Source organism: Drosophila biarmipes, chromosome X (genome assembly GCF_025231255.1).
Source record: "Drosophila biarmipes strain raj3 chromosome X, RU_DBia_V1.1, whole genome shotgun sequence".
Lineage (NCBI taxonomy): Eukaryota > Metazoa > Arthropoda > Insecta > Diptera > Drosophilidae > Drosophila > Drosophila biarmipes.
Window position 1 is genome coordinate 17,551,188 of NC_066611.1, and position 24,749 is coordinate 17,575,936.

The 24,749-nt window shown below is 47.7% G+C and overlaps 7 protein-coding genes across 7 annotated transcripts; 2 read left to right on the forward strand and 5 right to left on the reverse strand.

The window, feature by feature from the left end:
* Positions 1–1,424: 1,424 nt before the first annotated feature.
* LOC108021936 (uncharacterized) lies at positions 1,425–3,128 on the reverse strand. The gene has a single exon (XM_017090762.2). The coding sequence runs from the start codon at positions 3,126–3,128 to the stop codon at positions 1,425–1,427; it is 1,704 nt and encodes a 567-aa protein (XP_016946251.1).
* Positions 3,129–3,609: 481 nt separating this feature from the next.
* LOC108021937 (protein Flattop homolog) lies at positions 3,610–9,175 on the reverse strand. The gene is made up of 4 exons (XM_017090763.2): positions 9,064–9,175; positions 5,180–5,316; positions 4,461–4,770; positions 3,610–3,959 (listed from the first exon to the last, which is right to left on the reverse strand). The coding sequence occupies exons 1-4, from the start codon at positions 9,088–9,090 to the stop codon at positions 3,663–3,665; spliced, it is 771 nt and encodes a 256-aa protein (XP_016946252.1). The 5' UTR covers positions 9,091–9,175; the 3' UTR covers positions 3,610–3,662.
* Positions 9,176–10,393: 1,218 nt separating this feature from the next.
* On the reverse strand, positions 10,394–12,375 carry LOC108021939 (helix-loop-helix protein 1). The gene is made up of 2 exons (XM_017090766.3): positions 12,276–12,375; positions 10,394–10,949 (listed from the first exon to the last, which is right to left on the reverse strand). Exon 2 carries the CDS (start codon positions 10,895–10,897, stop codon positions 10,394–10,396), a length of 504 nt encoding a protein of 167 aa, XP_016946255.1. The 5' UTR covers positions 10,898–10,949; positions 12,276–12,375.
* Positions 12,376–12,852: 477 nt separating this feature from the next.
* Positions 12,853–13,625, forward strand: LOC108021980 (39S ribosomal protein L30, mitochondrial). The gene is made up of 2 exons (XM_017090820.3): positions 12,853–13,074; positions 13,135–13,625. The coding sequence occupies exons 1-2, from the start codon at positions 12,947–12,949 to the stop codon at positions 13,547–13,549; spliced, it is 543 nt and encodes a 180-aa protein (XP_016946309.1). The 5' UTR covers positions 12,853–12,946; the 3' UTR covers positions 13,550–13,625.
* On the reverse strand, positions 13,550–14,780 carry LOC108021979 (torsin-like protein). Its single transcript, XM_017090819.3, has 2 exons — positions 14,529–14,780; positions 13,550–14,469 (listed from the first exon to the last, which is right to left on the reverse strand). The coding sequence occupies exons 1-2, from the start codon at positions 14,755–14,757 to the stop codon at positions 13,652–13,654; spliced, it is 1,047 nt and encodes a 348-aa protein (XP_016946308.1). The 5' UTR covers positions 14,758–14,780; the 3' UTR covers positions 13,550–13,651.
* Positions 14,781–15,031: 251 nt separating this feature from the next.
* LOC108021960 (nuclear cap-binding protein subunit 1) lies at positions 15,032–24,616 on the forward strand. Its single transcript, XM_017090790.3, has 7 exons — positions 15,032–15,362; positions 15,427–16,765; positions 16,828–16,931; positions 23,210–23,698; positions 23,768–23,892; positions 23,961–24,149; positions 24,210–24,616. Exons 1-7 carry the CDS (start codon positions 15,320–15,322, stop codon positions 24,321–24,323), a joined length of 2,403 nt encoding a protein of 800 aa, XP_016946279.1. The 5' UTR covers positions 15,032–15,319; the 3' UTR covers positions 24,324–24,616.
* On the reverse strand, positions 16,989–22,596 carry LOC108021959 (uncharacterized). Its single transcript, XM_050887503.1, has 3 exons — positions 22,488–22,596; positions 18,976–19,258; positions 16,989–18,903 (listed from the first exon to the last, which is right to left on the reverse strand). Exons 1-3 carry the CDS (start codon positions 22,594–22,596, stop codon positions 17,016–17,018), a joined length of 2,280 nt encoding a protein of 759 aa, XP_050743460.1. The 3' UTR covers positions 16,989–17,015.
* Positions 24,617–24,749: the final 133 nt, after the last annotated feature.

Consider the following 24,749-nt stretch of genomic DNA (forward strand, 5'->3'; position numbering starts at 1 on the left):
TTTTTCAAGGGGGTGTATCATGCTTTTTCTGATTTCCGATTTTCGTAAAAAAAACTACCTTTTCTTGCGGTTTTTTGATCGTAGATCAGGCAAATCAAGGCGTACATCAAAAAAACCGACTGTTTCGGAAAGCTTGCTTAATTTGCTAACTATCTGCATCACTTTTAGGAGAATTTATTTTTTGGCCCATTTTTCCATTTTTTCAAGGGGGTGTATCATGCTTTTTCTGATTTCCGATTTTCGTAAAAAAAACTACCTTTTCTTGCGGTTTTTTGATCGTAGATCAGGCAAATCAAGGCGTACATCAAAAAAACCGACTGTTTCGGAAAGCTTGCTTAATTTGGTAACTATCTGCATCACTTTAGGGGGAATTTATTTTTTGACCCATTTTTTCCATTGTTTTAAGGGGGTGTATCATGATTTTTCTGATTTCCGATTTTTGTAAAAAAAACTACCTTTTCTTGCGGTTTTTTGATCGTATATCAGGCAAATCAAGGCGTACATCAAAAAGACTGGCTGTTTCGGAAAGCTTGCTATCTGCATCACTTTTAGGAGAATTTATTTTTTGACCCATTTTTCCGTTTTTAAAGGGGGTGTATGTATCATAATTTTTCAGATTTCCGATTTTCGTAAAAAACTTTCTTTTCTTTCTGTTTTTTGATCGGAGATCAGGGAAGTCAAGGCGTACAACAAAAGGACCGACTGTTTCGGAAAGCTTGCTTAACTTGCTAACTATCTGCATCACTTTCACATATAAAAGTTTGTTACATTCGTATTTTTTTTTTTTATTCAATTAAGTATGTTTTTCTACATCTTTTTAATATTTAACACTAGTTTTTTACATGAAGTTGTATGCGAAGTGATTTTCTATTTATTTAAAAATAAAAGGGTTAATGAGATTATTGTATTTATTCTCGGTAGACCGAAACAGGGCAGAGCCATACAAATAATAATATTTTAGGGGCAATATTTTATTCTATTTTTGGACCGAAAGTTCTGTGGGTAAGTATACAACTAACTTTTGTGTACAGCTACATTCGCATAAATTTTCATCATGTATTTTTCTACAATAATGGGAAATCATTTACAACTGATTTATATTTCAGTGGTATAAGTGAAATTTCAAGAACTGCTTAAATCTATAAATTTCAGTTGGTAACAATACTTGGGCTTTAACAAATTCTAATTTAAATTGGGAATAGTGTTAGCCCTTTGATTTGACTGCGAAAATGTTTTGGTACGTTGCACAACTCCTTTATATTTTCTTACTAATACCTTTTTAGCTTTATTTTTTTATTTCCTTACATTTACTTTATGTATTGCCTTAATTTTGGTTGATATTCTTTTGAGCGGACAACTCTCTATACGGACAATTTAAATGGACAAACAAGATGTGTCTAAGAAGATATGGGTTGTTCATGGATCTACTTGTAGACTGTTTGGAGGAGGGGTCGCCTTCGCTGGTCAATGGGCTTGTAGGCGTGCTGGTAGACACTGGCCAGGCGCCAGTGCTCCGGATAGCCGCCCTGTCCGGCTCCGCCAGCTTGGCTCTGGAAGGGCGGCACCAGGGTCTCGATGTCGTAGTTCTTCTTAGAGTAGGGCTGTCGGGGGCGTGGCACGACCAGGACTCTTCCGCCGCCGCCTCCTCCACAGCCCGGCTCTATGCCCACGAAATCCCCGGAAGCATTGTGCTTCGGGAGTCCGGCTCGAAAGGCCGTCTTGCTGGGCAGGCAATGACCATGTCCATGGCCCCCGAACGCAGGTGGACAGCAGCGCGGAGCTGGGCCCACCTTGTGGCAAAGACGGCGGGCAGGACGGCGCAGCAGGACATCCCGCTTGCAAGGTGGCTCTCCCGTTGGCCTGCAGCCCATCGGCTGGCAATCCTGTGCAGACTCCGGACCCAAGTACTTCTCCCGCAGAGCCTGATACGCCTTGTCGCCCAGCATGGGCGACGATTGGTACTGCTTGGCCAGTCGATCGGGCATCGAGCGGCCTGGTAGCTCCGCCAGGTTGCCAAAGCTCACGCCGCCATTCGGTCCTCCGACGCCCGGTCCTCGCCTGCAATGCGAGGCACTGGAGTCCCGGGAGACACTGCGTGCTCTCTGCCTGGCCGGCGGCGAGTAATCGCAGGCACACGGATCCTCGCGATCCAGGCGGGCTCCTCCGAAATCCGTCCTCTTCCGTAGGATGTCCTTGTCAAAGAAATCCGCCTCACCCAGAGTGCTGGTGAAGACCCCGGCAGATCTGCCCAGATCCGAGGACTGCTCCTCGCGCGGCGTTTTCACGCAGGTAAAGACCGCCGGCCCAGCCGAGTCATTGGAGCCATCTATGTGCCTAGCCAGACGCGGCTCATCCGCGGGATTGGCCGGCTTGAAGTCCCAGCAAATGGCCAGATCCATGGGACCCATTTTCTTGGCCGGCGCCGAGCCAACGCCCCGGAAGGGATCGCCGGTGCCCAGGGCTCGGGGCACAATGCCGCCGCCGGTCTTCGGGCGGAACACCTTCATCTTGGTGCAGTGCGTGGGCCCCGCATTGTGGGTCTTCACACCCACGCCCGTGGCAATGGGATCGATGTCCAGGGCGAGGCCGGCATGGCCGCCGGAGATCTGTGCCCGCCGGAAGGCCAAATCGGCCACACAATCGGGCAGCGGCTGGTGGTCCAGGTTGTCCTGGTGCATCCGCTTGGCCAGCTCGAAGTTGGCGTAGGCCGGCACCACCGGCGATGGACACCGCTCGTTCGGCTTCTCCGTGATCGAGTGCAGCGGCATTTTCTTGATCAAATCCGGATCGCTGTCAAAGTTTCGCACACCCACCGTTGGCAGTGAGATGAGGTCCTTGCCCGGCTCCAAAACGCCAAAGCTGAGCTCACTGCCGCGCTCCAAGTGGTCCGAGTAGCGATTCTGGGCCGCTGCCAAGGCGGGAAACTGACGACCCGCCGCCGAGCCCAGTTGCTCCCGATACTTGATGGGCTGCGTATCCCTCGTGTCCAACGTGAGGCGGCTCAGGGGCAGGTTGTCGGAGCTATCGCGCTTCTGGTCGAGGAGCTGCTGGTGCGAGGGCAACCGGAACTGCGGCTCCGTCAAGTCCCCAGGCGTGTAGCTCAGTTCCGGGAGGGCTGTTTGCGACATGGTTGGATTTTGGATGCAGTGGGTGGCTTTCAGGTTCACTTGTTACATTAGCGGAATGCAGATGGGGTGAGATGAAGATGAGAATGATGGTATGAGTGGTGTATGGTACAAGTGAGTTAACCTAAGGTTAGTGGGTTGTAAAATATATTTGGTCCTAGTTAAATAGTTAGGAAAATGTGATTGAAATATTTATATATATAGAACATACAAGTGCTTAAAATTTTATATAAGCTATGTATAAAATACTTGTTTATATATATTACAAACTGATTAACCTACGGTTAGTGAATTCGGTGCGCAACTGACGAAGAAAAAGCTAATTAAAAATTTTTATATTTTTGTGCTTCATTTAATATGTTTTTGTATTTAATCATATATTAATGGAAGGACTTTTTTGATATTTTGTTCACAATATTTAACCTAAGGTTATAAAATTACCTGAAATCTAGAATTTTTTTACCTTGCTTTATAAAAAATGATATTTAGTAAATAAAACGATATAATTTTAACTGATTTCTGATTTTCCAAATGGTTCTAATGGCCCTTCGATCCCTTGCGCTCCTTGTCCTTGCCCTTATCCTTGGTTTTGTTCTTGTCCTTGCCTTTGTCCTTTGGTTTATCCTTCGGCTTGGCAGGAGCAGTGGCTGATGCCGTTTTATCCGGAACCGGATTGGGTTTATGGCGTCCCTCATAGGAAGCCATGGACTCATTGGCATGCATCGCAGGCCGACTTTTGGCAAAGGCGGTAATTGTTCGCTTTCGACGCCTCTTTTCGATGGCCACACACGCCACCTTGGACACCTTTGGGGGCATCTTCACGGTCTTTTCGGTCTACGAATAAGTTCAGGTGCAGGTGAAAGTGAAAGTGATGGTGCAATAATTAGATAGTGCTAATATACTTTTATAACCTCCGTTTAGTGCTTAAAACAGAATGATCTCATGCGTTATGTAAGGTTAACCTAAGGTTAATAAATTTTGTTACATATTGTGAAATATTCCGGTAATGCATAAAATGTTTGTTTAAAATGCAATATATTTGTGCTTGGTTTTACTAACACTTTTATAACCTCCGGTTAGTGCTTAGATAATGTTATATATAAAATAAGGAAGGTTAACCTGAGATTACTGGTTTAAGTTAGTTATTTGAAAGCTTTTAGATCGGAATTATGAATGTGACTATGTCTGCCTAAATTGAAACTAAAATTAAAATAATAAAATATGGAGAAACTTAAACGGAGTAAACATAACTTTTCTGAGTATACATAATGAATTGATATAGAAGCTTTTTTGAGTTGACCTTCGATCCCGATCCCGATTCCGATCCCCACTCACCACCACTTGGCACTTGGCGCGCTTGCAGCGCTGGCTCCGCTCGTGCAGTTCCTTGATCTTCTGGAGGCCCTCGCACTTGGTCTGGCACCGCTGGCGCATCCAGTGGGGATCGCCCTCCTGGCCCAAGGTCGTCCGCTGGTCACAGGCCAGGGCCCTTCGGTTCTCCCGCTGGCAGCTGCAAAGGTCCCGCGGATAGCCGATGAACTTGTAACGCCCACTCAAACAGGCATCGTAGTGGGCACAGAAGCTACGCGATATCCGGCGCGGCAGTTCGTAGGTCCCGCGATATTGGCCAAAGGAGTTGCCCTCCCTGGGGATTAGTTGTGGGAATTATTAAGGAAAAAGTATATTGTAGAATTAAGAAATCAAGTCTTTCAAACTGTTAAGTAAAGGTTACAATTATTTGACGTAGCCAACAAATTATAATCACCATTAAAGGTGTCTTAAAGTATGCAATAAAAAAACGTTCTTTCGGAATTTATGTTGCATACTTTTATACATATTTATATGTAAGCCTTGGAAAATATTTAAATTTATAAACATATATTAAGCAATTATTAATGGATATCTAAACATGAATAGATATATGCCAGTCTTTTTAACCATACATTGACAAATTGAACCTAACTGTTTGTAAACTGAGACCTAAAATTGAGATTTAATAGATTTAGTTTGTTGTAACTGCCTTAGCTATGTTTTTTCAGGTGGGAAGTGCTTACTTTTTCACTCCGGGCAGCAGGTGTCCGTTGTTGGCGGCCACGACCTTGGCGTTCTTCTTGAGTCCTCGTGGGCGGGGTGGTGAGAATCGCGGGTACTCCCAATTGTTGAGGCGCTTCGACTCGAATCGGCCCTCAAACTGCAATGAACAGAGGGTGATGCGGAAGTTCAGCAGGGACACGGTTGAGGGGAGCCCGGGCTAAGGGGGATTAGCCAGGAGTCGATAGACACCTGTTAGGAAAACGTGCCCTGCTCTCCACTCCTCTCGAGTAATTCCCTTATTTATGGTCCCCGGGCAAACAAACCAATTGATAAAAAAGCCCACCCCGAGGCGAGAGCCGGAACCAACCCCGGCCAAAAAAAGAGGCGGGAGGTGGGGCCAATTACACGGCGTAATCTCTACGCCGGAACATGTGTAGAAAGGCATTGGTCTAATGCCACTTAATGCCTTGTTTGTGTTTGCCCTTCGAAAGTTAGGGCCTCGAGCGTTAAAAAACGAGACTCTGATCTCTAAGCCCGGGTCATTTATCAGGGGGATTAGCCAATGGCAGGTATAGGAATACGGGAGTACCAGAATTATGGAACGACCAAGCAATATGTCTGCAATGCATGAACAGTATTAATCATCATTAAAATAAAATCACTAAATTGTAACATATTTAAAAAGAAAATTGATTAAAATCATATCTTCACTTGACTCAGATTGTTTATTTACATAGTTATGGTTTTGTTAGTGCTGAAAAAAATTACAAAAACATTATCTTGTTGTATAATGTATGTAAAAATATTTAGGAATTAAGGAAGAAAGTTACAAAAAATATTTGTCATCACTTAAATAAAATTACGAAATTGTAATTGTAAATTGTTGAAAAAAGGTATATGAAATTGAATATTTTAATTTGGTTTTCAACTTTGTGATCATTAAGATAAATATAAAAAAGAAAGGTTTATTGTTTATTTACATAGCGATGGGTTTGTTAGTGTTAAAAAAAAAGTATAAATTGCCTAAAAAATAATTATTATATTAAGGAAGTACATAATAGTTGTTATACATTTTTCAAAATGATTACTAAGCTGTAAAAAAATATTAAACTGAAGATTGCAGGGGTTACTTGTCAATGTATATATGATATCTCGCATATATAGGAACACAAATTGTTTAAACAATAAAATTGATATTAATTAAATAAATACTAATTTGTATGCACTTATGAATATAGTAACTGAGTTGTAAAAAATATATATCTTCAGGTGATTGTTAAATTATAGACAAAGGATCTGGATAGTTAGGATTACTTTTTAGTATTGTCAACGGAAAAATGTTTAGATTTTAGTGGTAAATAAAGGGTTATCTTAAGTATCTTTAAGACTTTTTTATATATATGCAACTGTTTTTATCTTTTGGAAAGAGAAGCTGAGCTTTTTATCCTGGATTTCACAGAGTTTATCTGTCATATGGAGCTAGGGAGGCGTAGCTCAAAGGACCTTTGAAGCTGCGGCGATGTCTTCCCACGCGGACGCATTTCAATTAAGGAATGCAAATGGGCAACCGCTGGTTGTTGGTAACTCGATACTGGGGAGGCTGGCTTGTCAGCACTTGATTGAGGCCTTGATCGATGGGTGGCGTGGGTGGTGCAGTGGGCGTTGCGCTGGGCGGCACAATGGGTGAATGGGTGAATGGGTGCTTTGGGGGAGTGCCGCGGGAGGCGCACGTTCGCAGCGCGTGCCTGCTGGTCACCCACATGGCCCACAAGCGAGATGTTGCCACTGTAATTAAATTTGCACGGCAATTACACAATGCTTCCGCTTCCGCTGCCGCTGCCGCTGCCACCTCCCCTCCAGCACTCGAACACATTCCGGCGTGAAAAATACAAATTGATTTTAAACTCAATTAGCAACAAAGGAGCTGGCGTTTAGCGGACACCCGATTACAGCACTTGGCCCAGATGGATGGGATTGCGATTAAGACTGCTCGATTGGCATGGAATAGATAGGACAGTGCGCCACCCCTGGACCGGGCAGAGGTCACCCCTCTGCGGAGCGAAGCGATGATTTTTATGGCAACCCTCTGGGGTGCAATTTATCACATGGTGTCCTTGCACTCGCATCCGCAGGATTAGACAGTCAAAAAGCTAGTTGGAAAACACGTGCAAGGCTGGATACGTTGTGGTATGGGTTCTATGGGATACTTCCCGTTCTGCGAGATGCTTCTGTGGCGTGCCTCCCGCCGCACTTGTAGCCAAGGACTTACGGGTGGCAAAAGTCCTCCTGCTGCTGCTCCTGCTCCTGCTGCTGCTGCTGCCTTTGTCCTGGTCGAGGCGACAAGCACTTAAGCTAATTTCACGCTCTGCCGCCGTATGTCCTTCGCTCCAATCCCTCGTATCCTGTGGTTCCGAAATCCCCAGCCTCTCCTGCCACGCCTCCAATCAATTTGCCCAGCAGCTGTCGTCCTGGCCAATTGGAAAACCATTCGATTGGGCCTTCCCAGGTGTTTCAATACCAGTTCGCTGGATATTTTTGAGTTCGAAATTCCTTCACCTCCGCAGTTAACCGATTCCGCTGCGATTGTGTGTGTATTTGGGAAATAACTCGCGGCTCCCAAGCCCAGTTGCGTGGCAATCGCCAGCGAAGGGGCCAAGAGGGCAGAAGGCCTGGTCCAAAGCTACCGTTACCAAGTAAATAAACTTTAACTGTCGCTATTTGCAAATGTGCAAAGGGGTGAGCAAAGGGGGGTGCAAAGGGGGTGCAAAGGGGGCGCAAAGGGGGCGCAAAGGGGGCGCAAAAAGGGGGGCGGCGCGGCCGAAGCGGGAACGGTAGCGGTAACGGTAACGGTTACGGGATGCGTACGTCACTCAAAAACAAGGGGCCCAACACAGGCGGCAAAATTCCAAAGGTTCCTAAAATTAAATTAAGCTTAAGCCGAATTGCTGGTTTTTAAATGTATTTGTAACAAGCAAATATATTTTATTTTTCACTTAAAATTTTAAAAAACTTCTCTTTTTCATATTTATTATCGTATAACCAAACTACTACTTTTAAAAGTAGTAAATAAAAAAGAAACAACATTTACTAAAAAGTTGCCTACTTTTGGAAGCTTATTAGAAAAAGTAAATTTCTTATAGCCATAAAAGAAAGCACAAAACGAGTTCAGAGGAGAATCCAAAACAAACCAAAAATATTTTTGCAAGGTGTATTTTTTTAAAAACTAAAAAAACAATAAAAAATAATAAATATTTTGAGAACAAAAAAATTAAACATTTTTTATTAATAAGAAACATGTATCTATTAAAAAATATAAAGGAAAACTGCCTATTTTTGGGAGCTTATTGGAAAAAGTTTAACTCTTATAACTTTAAAGAAAGCAAAAAAGAGGAGTTTAGAAAGGAATTAAATAAAAATAAAATTCAGTGTAGTGCCTTAAAATGAATAAAAAATTAAAAATAAATAAAAATAGAGTATATTATACAGAAGCTTAAGAACTTTTAAAAAAATTACTTAAAGCCTAAACTTAAATTAATTAAAAAAAAAAACAATTTATTACGTAAAACAACATTTTTGTCGCCTGGTCCTTGTTTTTGTTTACGGCCGTACACCCACACCCACGAAACTAGCACCCAGACAGGGACGAACTGCAGACTGTCGGAATGCAAGCCTCGTTTTGGGGGGAGAGAAAGGGATGGCGAGCACTCAAACTGGTTGCCATTGCCACGTAGTAGTTGTTACTGTTATTCTCCTCGCGGAAATTATTGCACTCATGGATGTACATATATGCAGATGGGTGTGTACACCGTTACCCGTACCAACCGAACTAGGCCGTTATTCGTGGATATTTGGAATACAGCCTCCCAGCAAACAAAAATACAGGGTGTCCTGATTGCTAGCTCACCTGCTGCGCGCTGAAATGAAAGGCCATTTTGGAATTTCTACTTCCTGCTCCCAAATTTCGAAGTAAAAATATGTACTTTTTGTTTAAAAACAAATTCAGTCTGAGCTCTGAGTTCTGGGGCGCAGGCCTCTGCGTTTTTCCAAGGGGGCGGTGCTTTTCACGAAGGACACGCCCGTTTCTGTGGGGATGCGCGGGTTGTGGGGGCGGCTGGGGGTCGGTTAGCATCTGGCTTTTCCCAGCAAAACGTCCAAACAAATGGAAAACTCAGCCACAGCAGCTGAGGTCCAGCCGTCAGGGGGAGTTTGAAGTCAAAGAGGTTGAGCAGTAGCGAAAATTTCATCAAATAATCCGTGGGCAAGCTTTTTATTCCTTTCACTGGGCCATATGTATATTTATTGTTTGACTGGCTAACACACACAGTTTAGTTAGTTTATAAACAAATATCACGTCTTAAGAGCTAGACAAAAAAAAGGGTACTGATTAGTCCTAAATGTTTAAGGTTATTCGGTTATGGGCATATCATATGTTTTTAGATAAGCTATATATTACATTAAATTTTAGGGGTTTTGGTAAGTGTTTCTCACATCCCATCGGAATATATTAGTTTGCATCTTAACTTAATTTAAGAAATAAATTTACAAAATTATCTTGAGATAGTTTCCTAACAGGAAAATGAAGAAACTCTATTTGAATTTCCAATACTGATGTGGACACTTTTTGTGCATAATTGGAATAGGATTTTAACCTTTGGTTAAAAGTTGGTATCATAAGCTAGCTTGACTTAGGGGCTTGGATTTCTCTACAAAAAATTTACAAAGCAAACAGAATAAGCTTAGCTGGACATTCCAGTGCCCAGATTGTTTCTCAACAGGGACTTTGACAAGTCAGTTTACCATCCAGTGGTTAAATAATATATGTGCAGGTTAGCTGCTCAGTTTGCAGTTTCAGTTTGTTTCTTTCAAATGGTTTTGGGTTCGCATACAGGACTGCCTTTCAATCAACACCGCTGTTGTAAAAGCTTGGTCTGACATGGGCAGACCATGGTATCCTTGCCTGGCATTCGGCTTACTAACCTCTGGTTAAGCATTTTAACCAGAGAAACCTGATGTTATGTGCAAATAATATTACACTCTGGTCAGTGGGCGTAGGGTGAGCGGGTTCCAAGCTGGGCGTTCACCTGACATGGGATACCCGCAGCCTTTTCTCCTGACCTTGCCTGCCACGCCCCCCGATCCCGGGTGCACCGCCCCCCCACCTCCTACGGGGGGGCGAAAAAGTTGGCCTCGTTGAAGAGGCAGCTGGTGGCGAAGCTGGAGGCGCCGGCGCTGTCTCAGGGGGTCTCCAGCACGTGGTTCAGATAGGCAATGTAGCAGATGGCCAGCTTGAGGATCTCGATCTTGGAGAGCTTCTTGTCCGGCGGCAGGGTGGGCAGCAGCTTGCGCAGCTCGGCGAAGGAGACGTTAAAGGCCTCCACGCGGATCCTCTCCCGCGTCGCATGCGCCGTCCTGTACTTCAGGGTGGCCCGCCGCCGGCGACGTCGCTCCTCGCGGGACAGACCCACCAGCTCCGAGGGATCCAGGTGGGCGATGGGCGTGGTCCGGCGACGTGGTGCCGGCGTGGGCGGCGGTGGCGGCGCCGGCTGGGCAGCCGTTTCGCAGGCCATGCGCGCCTGGAAGCGCTTGTCGATATCCAGGGTCGTGCTGGCCGCATAGTCCTCGTTGACCAGGTGCGGATTGTTCGGGCCCACCAACTCGTCGTCCTCGGGCAGGTAGTAGCGGCTCAGCGAAATGCTCTGCGGCGGACCCGCCGCCATGTGGGTCATGTCGTAGACCATCCTGGGGCTTCTGCTTTCGATCTGCTACTTGGAAGCTGCCTGCTCCGAAAAGCTGAAAATAAATGAAAACCGCTGGTTAGATCAACGCAATTTATTTTAAAATGGTGAACCAAAACCGCGCACTCCAAGGCCTATAACTTGAGCCAACTTGTTCCGATTTTAACGCTTTGTGTCTCTAAAAGCTGGTGGTTAAAATATCTGATCATTCGTATTATAATATTTCAGCTGGATTTTCAGAAAGGTGACCCCGACTGGCACTTTTCAAGACCCTAACATACCAAATGGGCACCAATTTTAATGTGTCATATCACTATCTATCTTTTAGTTTTCTAATTTTTTTGTCTGCAGGTTGTAAAGCTAGAAAATTTATAAACAGTTGTTGCTCGCAAATCTCTGGGAAATAAAATCAAAATAATTGGAAATGGCTTAACCCTTCAAGCTGCAAACCCCCAAATCAAATAGTTCGCCACTTGCATTATTTACGCTTCGTTTGTGGACATTTGTGATGAGGGGTGGGCGAGTGCGAGTGCGTCGTCCTCCTCGAAGGACACACCCCTTTCGGGCGACTCTGTTTGCGTTTGCTATTATTTTCATTTGTTTTTATTGTACTTATTGTGTTTATTGTTTACTCGCAGCATATTTTCACACCTACACAAATAGCTGAGCCATCGGCACGTTCATTTGCCCGCGGGAGTTGGCAGACCTCGGAAACCCTTTTGCATTGCGGTCTACGTGTGATTTTACATCCGCAAGTGTGCGGATTTAATGGGCTTTGTCTGGCGAGTCGCACAAATTGCATCGAGTCAAGACGTGAGCATTGCTCTCCTGGGTTTTCTTTGCGGAAAAAGTGGAGGAGTCGGTGTCCCCGAATCGATGGATATGCGATCCGGCTTGAAGAACTTGCCAGGGTGCTACTACAATCCCCAGGGACTCCGAAATTGCACAATTAAAATGCAAGAGCTTGTGTTGTACGCCACTTTTACATTTTCAGCGTGCACTATTTATGACCAAGTTTAGTAAGTCACATTAAGAACTACTCAACAGATAGGCGAAATCTAAATTTTGAATTGTAAAATAAAAGAATATAACCTTTTTATACACTTGTTTGTGGTATGTTTTTCTTAAATATGTATTTATAATTATAAGCTAGAAAAAAAGTTAAAGTAAATCTGAAAAATTTAAGTATCTTGTCATCAAAAGCGCTTAATAAGCTTTTTGTTTTGGCTTACCATAAAAAAATAAAATTTTTTTTGCAATTATTGCAATCAAATAATAATTTAATTAAATTTTGTATGTGTTTGGTTTTTTCGGTACTTCAGGCACTTTAAAAATGGCTCCGAATTTTTGGTACAGAAGAGCCGTGAAAACTTGAACTTACAGCCGTCACAGGTGCAGAGGGTTCCTAGATCCTGGAGTTGACTTGGATATATCCGTGGTATGCACTACGCTTGCCTGTGCTCCCGAAGGACTCGCGCATCGAACTGACTTCCGGTCAGGAAGCTGCAGCTTCATTTATAGCGCAACTACAAGACAACCCCGCTCTGTGGAAAATCCACCAATGCCCAGCCATCCACCCCCGCTGAGAAGCGCCAATTGTAGTTGACAAAATGGCGTTGATTCCGCCCAGCGACCGCCCCTTTTTTCGCCAAAGGAAATCATCCCCTGGATGCTGTTCACGTTCACAAAACACCAAAAGCGAACTTCAGTGATTAAATCCTGAATGCAGCTTTTATTTTTGTACATAAGTCGTAGAAATAATAGTTTAAAATGTTATTTCCCTGAAATTCGATTTTTTGCACCAACTTTTCACTTTTCCTTTTTGCCGCCCGTGGATTCAAACAGCAAACGGTTAGGTTTTCTGCGGTTAACAGCAAGCGGTTGGCATTAACATGCAATCGGAAAAACCCGATGCGCTTAACAGCACCGCCCAGTGCTGCCCATCGATAGGCAGCTGTCGGGCACGATAGACTCGTTGTTATTGTATTTCATAACAGCAGCGAGGCTGTTTTTCTGCCTTTTCCCGGTAAATAGGCGAAATATTCAATTAAGATGAACCTCGGCAGGCTGCTGACCCCACTGAGGAGCGGCACATGGTCGGTGCGCAGCTATGGGAAGCACAACAAGAAGTACCTCTACAAGGATGGCCAGAAGTTCGAGGGAATCACCTACTATCCCAGGTGAACAGCACGTATATGTGGGGTTCCTCAATGTTTAATCCATTTCTTCACCTATTTCAGGACTCCAGATCACCAGGATCCGCCCGTGGAGCCGGCGAAGCTGTTCCGGGTGCAGCGCATCAAGCCGGTGAAGGGCAATCCCTATTGGGAGAAGCGAATCCTCAAGGATCTGGGACTGGATGGCAAGCAGAGCGACTTCACGGTGGTGAAGAACATACCCGAGAACAACGCCCGCCTGTGGAAGATCAAGCACCTGGTCAAGGTCACCCCGGTGACGTTTCCCTATGGCGAGCCCACTGCCCAGGATGTCCGGCACACGATACTGAAGGAGAATGGCGAGTGTCTGGTCACCAAGGATCTGGGGCCCATCGAAAGCCGCCTGGAAGCACGCCAGGACTACGACGAGCAGCCCAAGCGACTCGACACCGATCTGCTGCGCAAAGATGCCCGCCTCAAGTGGCTGAATCCCTGGTAGTTAAATGCCCTTTTCACTTTATTCCTTAAAATATTTTCAAAAAATACAAAAACATATGTAGTATGTGTTAAAGGCATCACACTGACTGTTCGGACGGGTGCCCTAGTTAATGGCCATGGCCACCTTCTTCTCCAGCGTCTTGCAGCCCGAAATGGCGAACAGGCCGTGCGTGCGATCGAAGCTGATGGAAGAGGCCATGATTTGATCGATGATTGCGGGATCGGGTTTTCTGTTCCACCTGTAAAACTCTGCCTCCAGACACCTCACCACATGCGCCTTCTCCATGGGCAGAAACGGAATGTAGTGATCGATGACGTGGGACTCGATCATAGTGGTCCTCTTCAGCCCGCCATCCAGATTGTAGGCGGCCTTCCTCAGCAGCGGCTCGAAGTCACTCAGGCGCGTATCCTCGCGCAGTTTTCCGGACTTCATCAGGTTACCAAGATGATCGGCTATGTGACTGCCCGCAGTGTTCGAGAGAAAGATGAAGATGGCCTTCGTATTATCCGTGCCATCGGCAAAGGCATTGTAGTCCACCAGCGAGGCGAGTGTATCGAAGACACCGGCTGGCATCTTGTCCACCTCGTCGAAGATGAACAGGGATCGCGGGCAGTTGCGCAAATGCTGTCGCACCTCTCGATTGATCCGCATCTTGTACTCGCCGACTCGTTCCGCTTGGGGGAAATCCGCCTGGCCCAGATACTTGGCCACATAGCTCGACTTGGAGCCCTCCAAATACAGCGACTTGGCAATCAGCTCGGCCACAAAGTTCTTGCCCGTGCCGGGCTGCCCGTGGAAGCTCATGACCAGCGGTTTCCGGGAGTTGCTGTGCTTTCCAACGTGAGCCGCAATGGCTGGCAGAATGTGCTGCGTCACAATGTGCTGGCCAATAAGGACTCCATGCAGATCGACGGCCAAGACTGCAGGAGAATACCCAGATTATGAGAATGCGCGCACACATGGATACCCCCGTACTCACGTCCCGTGTCTGACCGTATGCTGCGGTCATCGCAGCACTCGGTGAACCGGCAGTAGGTGTGCTCCTTGAAGTAGGTGCCCAGTCCCAGGGCCCCGAAACCGATGGCGCCCATTGTCAGGGGCTCCAGGCACTCGAGGGGCCGGGGCCCGAAGGCCAGGAGGGCCAGGCACAGTGGCAAAAAGGATAAAAAGCCCATCTTCGACTTGGTACACTGCAGCAACTCAATCATTAAGCGCTATCGAAATACATATGTGTGCAACAAAGAAGCCGCTGGTTACTATCGATAGTGTGGCAGGGGCGGCGCCACAAGGGGTCCGCATTAAGGGGCTAATTTGTCAGTTCGATTTCACACATTTCCACATTTCCTATATATTTACTGAAATAAACCAAACATTATAAAGCTCAAAGAGAACTAGGAACACGGGAACACCTAAAATGATATATTCTCTCATAGCACCCCTCTCATCTGCGCCCCTGTCCGCGATAGGCAGCCGCCGCTGAACGCTGTTATCGATAAACCCGCCAATCGCTGGCCTGGCAAAAAAGAAGCATCGCGTTTTTTTTGCTGAAAATTGTCGCAAAAGCGTTTTGAAAGTTGGCACAGCTCTTGGCACCCGCAGCGAAGAACTGTACCTGCCGACAAGGACTGCCAGATAACCGAATCCCGTCCAGGAACGCCGGAGAAGTGCCGCCCAAAAGGTGTGACCACCAGCGTGTTTTTGTGTGCCGGTGGCCAAGGAACGCTCCGCGGTAGTTCAAGAAGTTCGCCAGGAGAACGAACTCACGGCAAGATGAGTCGCAGACGGGCCCATGACACTGAGGACGAGGGCTATGGTAAGTGGGAGTCGCTGTGGACAGCGAGGCAGTGGCGTGTTTTCTAACCGGCAGGCCGTTGCAGATCACCGGCGCAACAAGCGCAGGCGTGTGTCGGAGAACCAGGAGATTGAGGACCGCTTGGAGTCGCTGATCCTGCGGGTGGGCGAGCGGAGCACCTCCTCCGTGGAGTCCAACCTGGAGGGGCTCGTTTCCGTTCTGGAGGCCGATCTGGGCACCTTTCGGCTCAAGATCCTGCGCATCCTGTCCGATTGTGCCGTGCGAATGCCCGAAAAGTGCACCGTTTACACCACTCTGGTGGGCCTGCTCAATGCCAAGAACTACAAGTTTGGCGGCGAGTTCGTGGATCACATGGTGAAGACGTTCAAGGAATCGCTCAAGATGTGCCGCTGGGATGCCGCCCGCTATTCGCTGCGCTTCCTCGCCGATCTGGTCAACTGCCACGTCATCTCGGCCACCAGTCTGCTCCAGCTGCTGGACACCATGATCGATGTGTCCAACGAGGACACCCTGCCGCAGGTGCGTCGCGATTGGTTCGTCTTTGCGGTGCTGTCCACATTGCCCTGGGTGGGTCGTGACCTGTACGAGAAGAAGGAGTCTGCGCTGGAGTCGCTATTGCTGCGCATCGAGGTCTATCTGAACAAACGCTCGAAGAAGCACCACAATGCGCTGCGGGTGTGGTCCTCGGATGCGCCGCATCCACAGGAGGAGTACTTGGACTGCCTGTGGGCGCAGATACGCAAGTTGCGGCAGGACAACTGGGCGGAGAAGCATATACCGCGGCCCTACCTGGTCTTCGATTCCATACTTTGCGAGGCACTCCAGCACAATCTGCCGGCGATTGTGCCGCCGCCGCATCATGATAACTATGAGTACCCCATGCCCTGGGTGGTGTACCGAATGTTCGACTACACCGACTGCCCCGACGGGCCCAATCTGCCGGGCGCCCATTCGATAGAGCGCTTTCTCATCGAGGAGCATCTGCATCATATTATTGAGACGTACCACCACGAGCGCAAGGACTGCGCCGCCCAGCTGCTCAGCTTCCCGTTCAAGCACAAGATACCGCTGGAGTACTGCATCGTCGAGGTGATCTTCGCCGAGCTCTTTCACATGCCCACGCCGCGCTACCTGGACATCTGCTATGGCTCCATTCTGATTGAACTGTGCAAACTGCAGCCGGCCACGCTGCCCCAGGTCCTGGCCCAGGCCACCGAGATCCTGTTCATGCGCATCGACTCGATGAACACGTCCTGCTTCGACCGGTTCGTCAATTGGTTCTCCTACCATCTGAGCAACTTCAAGTTCACCTGGTCCTGGGACGAGTGGGACAGCTGCCTGCTGCTCGACGGCGAGCATCCGCGGCCCAAGTTCATCCAGGAGGTGCTGCAGAAGTGCCTGCGGTAGGCGATGGCAGTCCTTAAACGCTTCGACTTACTTATGCATGCATCTATTTCGCCCGCAGCCTTTCGTATCACCAGCGCATCACCGAGATGATGCCCACGACGTACGCCAAGCTGATCCCCATGACGCCCGTGCCCAACTACAAGTACGCCAACGAGGAGGCAGGTGAGTCTGGCCCCTTGCCATACGGATTACTTGGATTTATTACGGGATTAAGTCTGCTTACGCCTAGGCCTAGAGTAGGTTGTCTTACTTATTTGGTACTGGCTTCACCTCGTTTTCCTCGTCGTCCACAATGATGGGTATCTCCTCGCCGTTCTCGCCCACCTTGATGCTCACAGATCGGCTCACCGATTTCTGTGTGAGCACCTCCACCACTTCCTTGGGCGGAGCCGGTGCTGGTGGGGCAGGAGTGGCTGCTGTGGTAGTCGCGGGCGGAGTTTGTGTAGTGCTTGTGGTGCTGGTGCTGGTGCTGCTGGAAGTGGTGCTCACGAAGGCCTCGTGGCGATGGCTGCTCTTGGCCTTGCTGTCCTGCTCCTTGCGCCGCTTGGCCCACTTGCTCAGCGGCGGCTCCGTGCTGGTGGAGGTGGTGGTAGTGGTGGATCGACCAGCTGTTATTTTGGGCGTGGTCCGATACCTACTTATGGAGCGCAGTGGGCTGAAGTGCGTGGAGGTGGACACAAAGCTGCTCGCGCTTGTTGTGGGGATCACGTGTGTGGTCCTCTCGGTTGTGCTTGTGGTCTCAGTGGTGGCGGGAGGCGGGGTCTCTGGGGTAGTGGGTGCGGCCGTGGTCACCACTTCCGGTTGCTGCAAACTGCTCACCGGCCGCTGTTCCCCTCGCCTTTGGTCCCCGTTCCACTCCTGATAGCTCTCGTGCCCTGCATCCTGCCCCCTTTCGTTGTCCTCTTCCTGGGCCTGCTTATCCGGCAGCACATCGATCGGATTCTGGTGCACATACAGCGGATCCGGTTCGGAGTAGCGATAGACGGTCTCCTCCAGCGGCTCGCTTTGCACAAAGGACTTGTCCTCGTCCCCCGGACTGCCGCCCGCATAGATTAGCAAGGGGGGCAGCTTGGCCGTTTGGTACTTGGAAGCCTGCCCGTAAATCTGAGGTGTGCGCAGCAGTAGATCCTGCTCCTGCTCCTCCAGGGATTCCGATGAACCCGAATTGGAGCTGGGAAACTGGACTGTCTGATGGTGGGGATACAAATTGGTGGCCGGATTGCTAGCTGGCGTGGTCAGCTCGGGGGGAGAGGAGCTGGACAAGCGGTAGCCCAAGTCGGGATGCAATCGGCCATCGCCGGCACCAGGTGCCACATAGAAGTGGTGATGGAAATGGTGGGTCACGGCTCCGGGAGTAGAGGCCACTTCCCCAGGAGCCAAGGGACCGGCACTGCCCAAGTCACCATTGTGGCCGGGAAATCTCTCCAATTCCGGATGAGTGCCGAATTTCAGGGCAGCCGGATAGTTGGGCCGAAACGTCGTTGGTGCCACATAATTGGGACGCAGTCCCAGATTGAAGAGTCCCGGGAAGAGCTCCAGCTTAGGGCCACCCTGCGCCACGGCCCCCTTCAAGTACTCACCAATGTTGAGCTTGGGCGGCGGAGCCGGCTGAAAGATGCCATGGACAAAGGTGGCCTGCGATTGCTCGCCATGAGTGCCTCCGCCTCCGCCTCCTGCTGCTGCATACCTCTCCCTATCCTGGCGCCTCTGGGCGAAGCCCTGGTCGTGGGCCAATCGCCCGAAGCTGCTGGGATAGTCGGACTCCTTCTGGATGTAGCTCATCTGGTGGTGCGGCTGCCAGGCCTGGTGGTCCAGCGGCGTCACGCTGAACTTCATCTCGTAGTGGTAGTGTCGACCCTTGTCCCCATCCCGATGCCGGATGCGCTGCACCTGCCACAAGGCCCGCCGCCGGTTGGGATTCGAGGTGGGGCACTTGAGCTGGAAGCAAGTGCCGCCCTCCAGGAAGCGATAGGATGCATTGCCCGGTCCCGGCAGCTGCTCCAGATAGCCCTTGGCCAGCGTTATGATGTCGCCGAAGCGCGATGGGGGCGCTCCTCCTCCGAATGCCGCACCGCCCTGGACGTCCGCCGGCACATAGGGAGTCTGCAGGAAGTCGTGATACTCATGCAGCTGGCTGCCCGAGCATCAGCCTGGCTTTAACCATGGGCGGGCAGGAGGGAGTGCGCAGCCAAGCAGGCCGTCTTACCTGAGATTTCCGCCGGCTGCGCCCACCGCCGAGTCCGTGAAGAGGGTGACGTACGTCACATGCTTCAGAGTTCGCTCCCAGGGACGCTCCAGGGGATTCCGCCTCTGGTTCTGGCTCTGGGCCCTCTCCTCGGCCGGCTCCTCGTAGAAGATGCGCTTGCCCGTCAGCTGATGTCCTGGCTTGGGCGTCAGCAGCAGATCCCGTCCAGCACCCACAATGGCGCAGCCGAGGGGCAGCTGGGAAAGATGGAGGTTGTGGCAAACACCCAAAGAAGGGGAATATACTTATGCTTAGAAAGGGAATATACTTATATTATTTTTCTTCTTAAAATATTTGTATTGGAAAGTATTTAAAGCCAGTTTTATTATTATAAACTTAGTGACGTTTCGATTTTTGAGTATTTAATATTTAAATTGATTTTATTATCCGTTTTGTTTAAGTATTTAATATTATTTTATACCTACTTTGAGTATTTAATATAATTATTTTAGAAAATTAAAGTAAACCTCGCTAAAAAAAACCCCTACCTAATATTTATTTAACTTTAAAAGTAGATCAACTTTAGTAAAAATACCAATTTATTAAAAAAAATAATAAAAGTAAGGTCACAAAAGGACAGGAATTCTAAAAAATAGAAAATTAAATATAATAAAAAAGAAACGTCAATAAAAATTAACGCTGTAACTTGAGTAAAATACTTTCCAATAATGTTTAATAAGAAAATGAAAAGTAGGCAAGACTTTTTCTAAAGCAAATTAAATTAGCCGTTTTAATAGACTTAAATCCTAAGTCTTTGATTGCAAAAACAAGCTCACTTGTTGCAAAACTTTTGATATAACACATATTTTTTAAATTTTTTTTTATTCCAAATTATGATTACTGAATAATCCTGGTCACTTCTCAAAGCCCTGGCCCAACTTACGATTGCCATGGGAAGAGCGAGTAGCCAGCAAAGATTCCGCATTGTCTTGGGCCAACAGCACATCAAAAAACAAGTAACCACACAAAACAAAAAGCAGAAGTCACAGAAAATGGGAAACTCGAGAGCGCCAGCGATTCTGTGGGATGCGTTCGAGCTGCGCGCGCTTGAAAAAGCGACTGAAACGCGTCCGCCAGTTGCGCTCGCTAATAATCCACGCCGACGTCTGGAGCGGCGGCCTCTGCAGCTTCGGTGGCTTCTGTGGCCATCAGCCGCCTCCAGCCATCCACCCGAGCTCCGAGCTGCTTTCGTTGGGGCAGCCAAGCGATGCCTCGCCGCCGCCGGCGGAGGCCTTTTGCGCAATCTGCCGCCGACAAGTGTGTGTTTTTCGCCGCTGCTCTGGCTTTCTGGCTCTTTGCATACGGTGTGTGCTCGCGGAGTCCATGGCGCCCCGAGAAGTTGGAGTCGCAGCTGGAGCCGTCGGAATCGGAGGCATTTATGCAACACCCTCGGTTGGAGGGCGGACCACCAGCAACACCGGCCGACCCACTGAAATCCAGTAGGCGTGTGGATGTGGAGCACGGCTGGATACCCTCCCAGACAATGGCGGTCTTCAAAAGCCACTGGGAAGTTGGTCATTCCTCAAAAGCGCACAATACCCCTCAAAGAGCCATGCTAAGGGGCATTAAACAAGCACTTCTTAGCAGTAGAAACCTTTAGAAGCAACATGACAACCTCTTGAGTCACAATAGGAATTTTTTAAGGTTCTTAAAACCTATGATTTAAACAACATTTCTTATATATTATAATCATCATCACTATAAGAACATAAAACCTTAGGAGGGTATGGCTTATTCCACCCATAATACAAACGATCTGACTGGACTTCTTCAGTCTGATAGATTAAAATATTCTATAATTATAATTACTTTATCATAGAAACCTCAGACCCAAAGAGGTTATTACCGTTTCCAGTCATAATTCAATATATTTCCATTTTGTAAAGTACAATATAGAACTAAATTTATAATAATCACTCCACTATAAGAACCCCAAACCTTGAGAGGGTATTACTTATTTCGAATGTAGTCCAATGGAATATCTACAATTAAGTAGATTACATTTTAATATGATCTGTTCCACATGATATTCAAATATCCTACAGATAGAACTTAAGTCCCCATCTACTGCAGTCACTTCACCAAAAGAATCCCAAACCGTATGAGGGTATCACGCATTCCACTCATAATACACTAGACCTTTGTGTGCTTCTTGAGTTTGATTTCATTTTGGCTATAGCCTCCATTTAAGCCCAAAACTTTGCCTTAGATTTCCATTGAGATATGAGTTGTGGTTCGCTTGGCTGGAGTTTCCCTTTCGACGGGCCCCTCCTCCTCCTCCTCCTCCTCGTGGAAATCCCGCTCGCTTTGGGCGTTCTCTTCTGGCGGTTCCGTAAGACTTCGATTTCACCTTGCCGGGGTTCTCTGTCTTTCCTGTTCCGAGCGCGAGATGACCTGGTGGATAAGATGAAGCCAGCCGTCAGCATTGAACTCCGCTGGAGCACTCGGATGAACGATAGTGTACTATGTGCACTTCCCCCTTGTGGCCACGCTCAATTTGAGCTGGAAATCAGATTCCCGTGAAAAGATCTTTAATTCTGGCTTTTAAGTAAAGCTATTTGGAGGCGATGGCACGGATGGTCGGGGTGTTTTTGGGGGGAAATGCACGGCACATATAAGCTCTTATTATTGTGGGCCCCGAATATGTGCGAATTTTTCCACTGCCTGCCAAACAAAAACCATCGCATGATCTTGACACATGCAAACTCCCAAACCATTGACATTGTCTAGAGAACAGTTGGAACTCTTGCGGCTTCGAGCCAGAGGTTAAAGCTGGCTATAGGAAGGTTTCGAAGAGAGCTTAAAAAGAATCTTCAACAATTTGGGACTCCGAATCTTCTTTATTAAAAGATTAAGTGAAGGTTTCGAAGAACGCCTAAAAAGAATTTTTAAGAATTTGGGACTCCGAATCTTCTTTATTAAAAGATTAAGTATAGGTTTCCAAGAGAACTTAAAAAGAATCTTCAAGAATTTGGGACTCCGAATTTTGTTTATTAAAATATGACGAAGTTTTTGAAGAGAGCTTAAAAACAATGAAGATTTTGCGAATCCTTTGGTAAACAGATTTTTAGCTAGTAATCTTCGCCAGAATTTGGAATATATTGTATAGGCTTTCCAAACTAACAAGAATTTCGGAATCCGAAATTCACTCCGAAATTTCTTTATTTCAAGAGTTAAAAGGTTTTGAAAATTATAAGTTACAAAAAGGTGGATGATTGTTTTGTAAACTAGCGCGCTATATGTTATATATGTGCACTATAATAAATAAATTCACTCCGAAATGAAGATATACTAAAAGGGATTTCCGAACACTCCCAACTATTCCTAGTTAATTTTCGCTATCCCTAGCCCGATTCCCACCTGCTAATGGATTGGGCAAATAAATTGCGTATTTGCCAATACATTGGCTTGCCAAATGGCGCATAATTAGCCAGGCTGCCTGCCCGGCTCCCCCAAAAGAAACCCCTGCGAACCGATCTCCACTTTGACATAATTGACGTGAGTGCCAATAAACTGCAGGTAATCGGGGGAGCAGGCGGAGGAGGAGACGGGGGTCTGCCCGGGCTGGAGCACAGTCGTCATTAGTAACGCACCACGCAGAGCTCAGCCCTCGGGTGGCTCGGCTCGGCGGTGTTGTCTGCTGGGACTTCGATGTGCATGGGGATGTGGAGTGGAGTGGTGCCGCTTGGTTCCACGCCACGAACCACATAACCAAGCAATGAAATGCGAATTGCAACGAAAGTGTCACCTAACTAGGGACGACGGCAGTCGCACTTGGGGCGAAGCCTGTCGACGAGCGGGTGCTCCATTAAAACAGGAAATACATCGCATAGGTAGGTGGCCAGTAAAATCAGCTACTACGGGAAATACTAGGCGAAGTTATAAGCCATAGAAATACTGACATACCCATTTACATATCAAGTTCGAAAACACAAATATAATAGGTTATAATATTGATTATATGAATTACGTATTTAGTTTCATAAAAGAATGATAAAATTTCAATTCAACTTAAGCTAAAATCCCTCTCAAACAACCAACATTTCTTATAAACGAATACGAAAGAGATAGCCATAGCGTCCCACCCGATCTTGAAACCAATATACCCGGCCGCAAGCCAAAGGCACCGCCATGTAAACAAATTATCTGAATCATTTCCTCACTGAATCGCTCCGCTTTTCCTCCCCGCAAACAGCAAGTCTGCCGGGCACCACGGTGGCCCATCAACTGGTGGTGGCCATCCGGCAGAAGTGCACGCCCGAGGAGGTGGTCAACATCCTGAAGGACATACCCAGCAGCGGCTACAGCGGCGAGGAGATGTCCGACGGCAGCTTCAATGCCCTGAAAATCGACGTCTTCGTCCAGACACTGCTGAACTTGGGCTCGAAGTCGTTCTCGCACAGCTTTGCGGCCATCTCCAAGTTCCATTCGGTGTTCCGCGCCCTGGCCGAAACGGAGGAGGCACAGATCTGCATCCTGCACAACATCTACGAGCTGTGGTCCTCGCACCAGCAGATGATGGTCGTCCTCATCGACAAGCTGCTCAAGCTGCAGATCGTCGACTGCTCGGCGGTGGCCACGTGGATCTTCTCCAAGGAGATGACCGGCGAGTTCACCAAGATGTACCTCTGGGAGATTCTCCACCTGACCATCAAGAAGATGAACAAGCATGTGATCAAGCTGAGTGAGTAATGCAGCGTCCGCCCGCCAGTATCCTGGATTTAATGGGTGAACTTCGGTACTTCCTTCCCAGATTCCGAACTGAGCGAGGCCAAGGACAAGCTGGCGAAGGCGGACTCTTCGTCCAGCGATTCGGAGGACGATGCCTCACACAAGCGGAAGAAGCCCATCACACATGCCGACAAGCCCTCCGAGGAGGTGAGTTCAGAGTTTCCCCATCTTTGCCATGTCTCTTTAACCTAATCGAATCTCTTGATCATGTGCAGGTGGTTGAGCGCATGGAGGAGAAGCTGGAGGCGGCGAATGTGAACCAGAAGCGGCTGTTCCTCATTGTGTTCCAGCGATTCATCATGATCCTCTCCGAGCATCTGCTGCGCTCCGATACGGACGGCCGGGATCCGGACACAGATTGGTACCGCTGGACCATTGGGCGGCTGCAGCAGGTCTTCCTCATGGTAGGACACCCTTTCCGTGGAGTCTGACCCTATAGTAACTCTTGGTTTTTCCACCTGCAGCATCATGAGCAAGTCCAGAAGTACAGCAGCACGCTGGAAACGCTGCTCTTCACATCCGACCTGGACACACACATACTGGAGGTGTTCCAGCAGTTTGTGGCCCTGCGTGCCTAAAGGAGGAGGAGGAGGAGCTGGACGAGCTGACCCCCAAGCCTACCCCTTCCCCACCTTTGAGTTGAGTTTTACGTAGCCCTTTTACACTACCCGGATGGAATTCAGTTTGCCTGAGCATATGATTTTGGCCCCGTAACTGGCCCACATAGAAATACTTTGTATTAAAGATACTTTTTTATTATTTGCAAGCGACGCTACGAGTTAACAGCAAGAAAGTGAAGAGCTAACACGAATAAAGTCGAATAGGGAAGTTCTTTACCACGCTAAAGATCAAGACGGACATCAAAGTACAATTATAGTCGAGAGATTGAATGGGTGGGCGCCTGAGTTACACCATTAAAAATAAAACACAGATAATAGGGCACTGAGGAGCCCACGACAGCCATCCCAAAAACTATGCTATGCAAAACGTGTGTAGGCAACCGC

What these genes read in the sequence shown, in the direction of transcription:
- LOC108021960 (XM_017090790.3), top strand. Translation starts at nt 15,320, where the DNA reads ATGAGTCGCAGACGGGCCCATGACACTGAGGACGAGGGCTATG. An exon ending in CACTGAGGACGAGGGCTATG is followed by an intron (nt 15,363 to 15,426) that starts GTAAGTGGGAGT and finishes AGGCCGTTGCAG; the next exon opens with ATCACCGGCGCAACAAGCGC. An exon ending in TGCAGCAGGTCTTCCTCATG is followed by an intron (nt 24,150 to 24,209) that starts GTAGGACACCCT and finishes TTCCACCTGCAG; the next exon opens with CATCATGAGCAAGTCCAGAA.
- LOC108021936 (XM_017090762.2), bottom strand. Translation starts at nt 3,128, where the DNA reads ATGTCGCAAACAGCCCTCCCGGAACTGAGCTACACGCCTGGGGACTTG.
- LOC108021959 (XM_050887503.1), bottom strand. Translation starts at nt 22,596, where the DNA reads ATGACGACTGTGCTCCAGCCCGGGCAGACCCCCGTCTCCTCCTCCGCC. An exon ending in TTATGTCAAAGTGGAGATCG is followed by an intron (nt 19,259 to 22,487) that starts GTTCGCAGGGGT and finishes TCTAAGCATAAG; the next exon opens with TATATTCCCCTTCTTTGGGT. An exon ending in GCAGCCGGCGGAAATCTCAG is followed by an intron (nt 18,904 to 18,975) that starts GTAAGACGGCCT and finishes ATGCTCGGGCAG; the next exon opens with CCAGCTGCATGAGTATCACG.
- LOC108021979 (XM_017090819.3), bottom strand. Translation starts at nt 14,757, where the DNA reads ATGATTGAGTTGCTGCAGTGTACCAAGTCGAAGATGGGCTTTTTATCC. An exon ending in CATACGGTCAGACACGGGAC is followed by an intron (nt 14,470 to 14,528) that starts GTGAGTACGGGG and finishes ATTCTCCTGCAG; the next exon opens with TCTTGGCCGTCGATCTGCAT.
- LOC108021939 (XM_017090766.3), bottom strand. Translation starts at nt 10,897, where the DNA reads ATGGTCTACGACATGACCCACATGGCGGCGGGTCCGCCGCAGAGCATT.
- LOC108021937 (XM_017090763.2), bottom strand. Translation starts at nt 9,090, where the DNA reads ATGGCCTTTCATTTCAGCGCGCAGCAG. An exon ending in CTGCTGCCCGGAGTGAAAAA is followed by an intron (nt 4,771 to 5,179) that starts GTAAGCACTTCC and finishes ACTAATCCCCAG; the next exon opens with GGAGGGCAACTCCTTTGGCC. An exon ending in GCGCCAAGTGCCAAGTGGTG is followed by an intron (nt 3,960 to 4,460) that starts GTGAGTGGGGAT and finishes ACTTATTCGTAG; the next exon opens with ACCGAAAAGACCGTGAAGAT.
- LOC108021980 (XM_017090820.3), top strand. Translation starts at nt 12,947, where the DNA reads ATGAACCTCGGCAGGCTGCTGACCCCACTGAGGAGCGGCACATGGTCG. An exon ending in GGAATCACCTACTATCCCAG is followed by an intron (nt 13,075 to 13,134) that starts GTGAACAGCACG and finishes CACCTATTTCAG; the next exon opens with GACTCCAGATCACCAGGATC.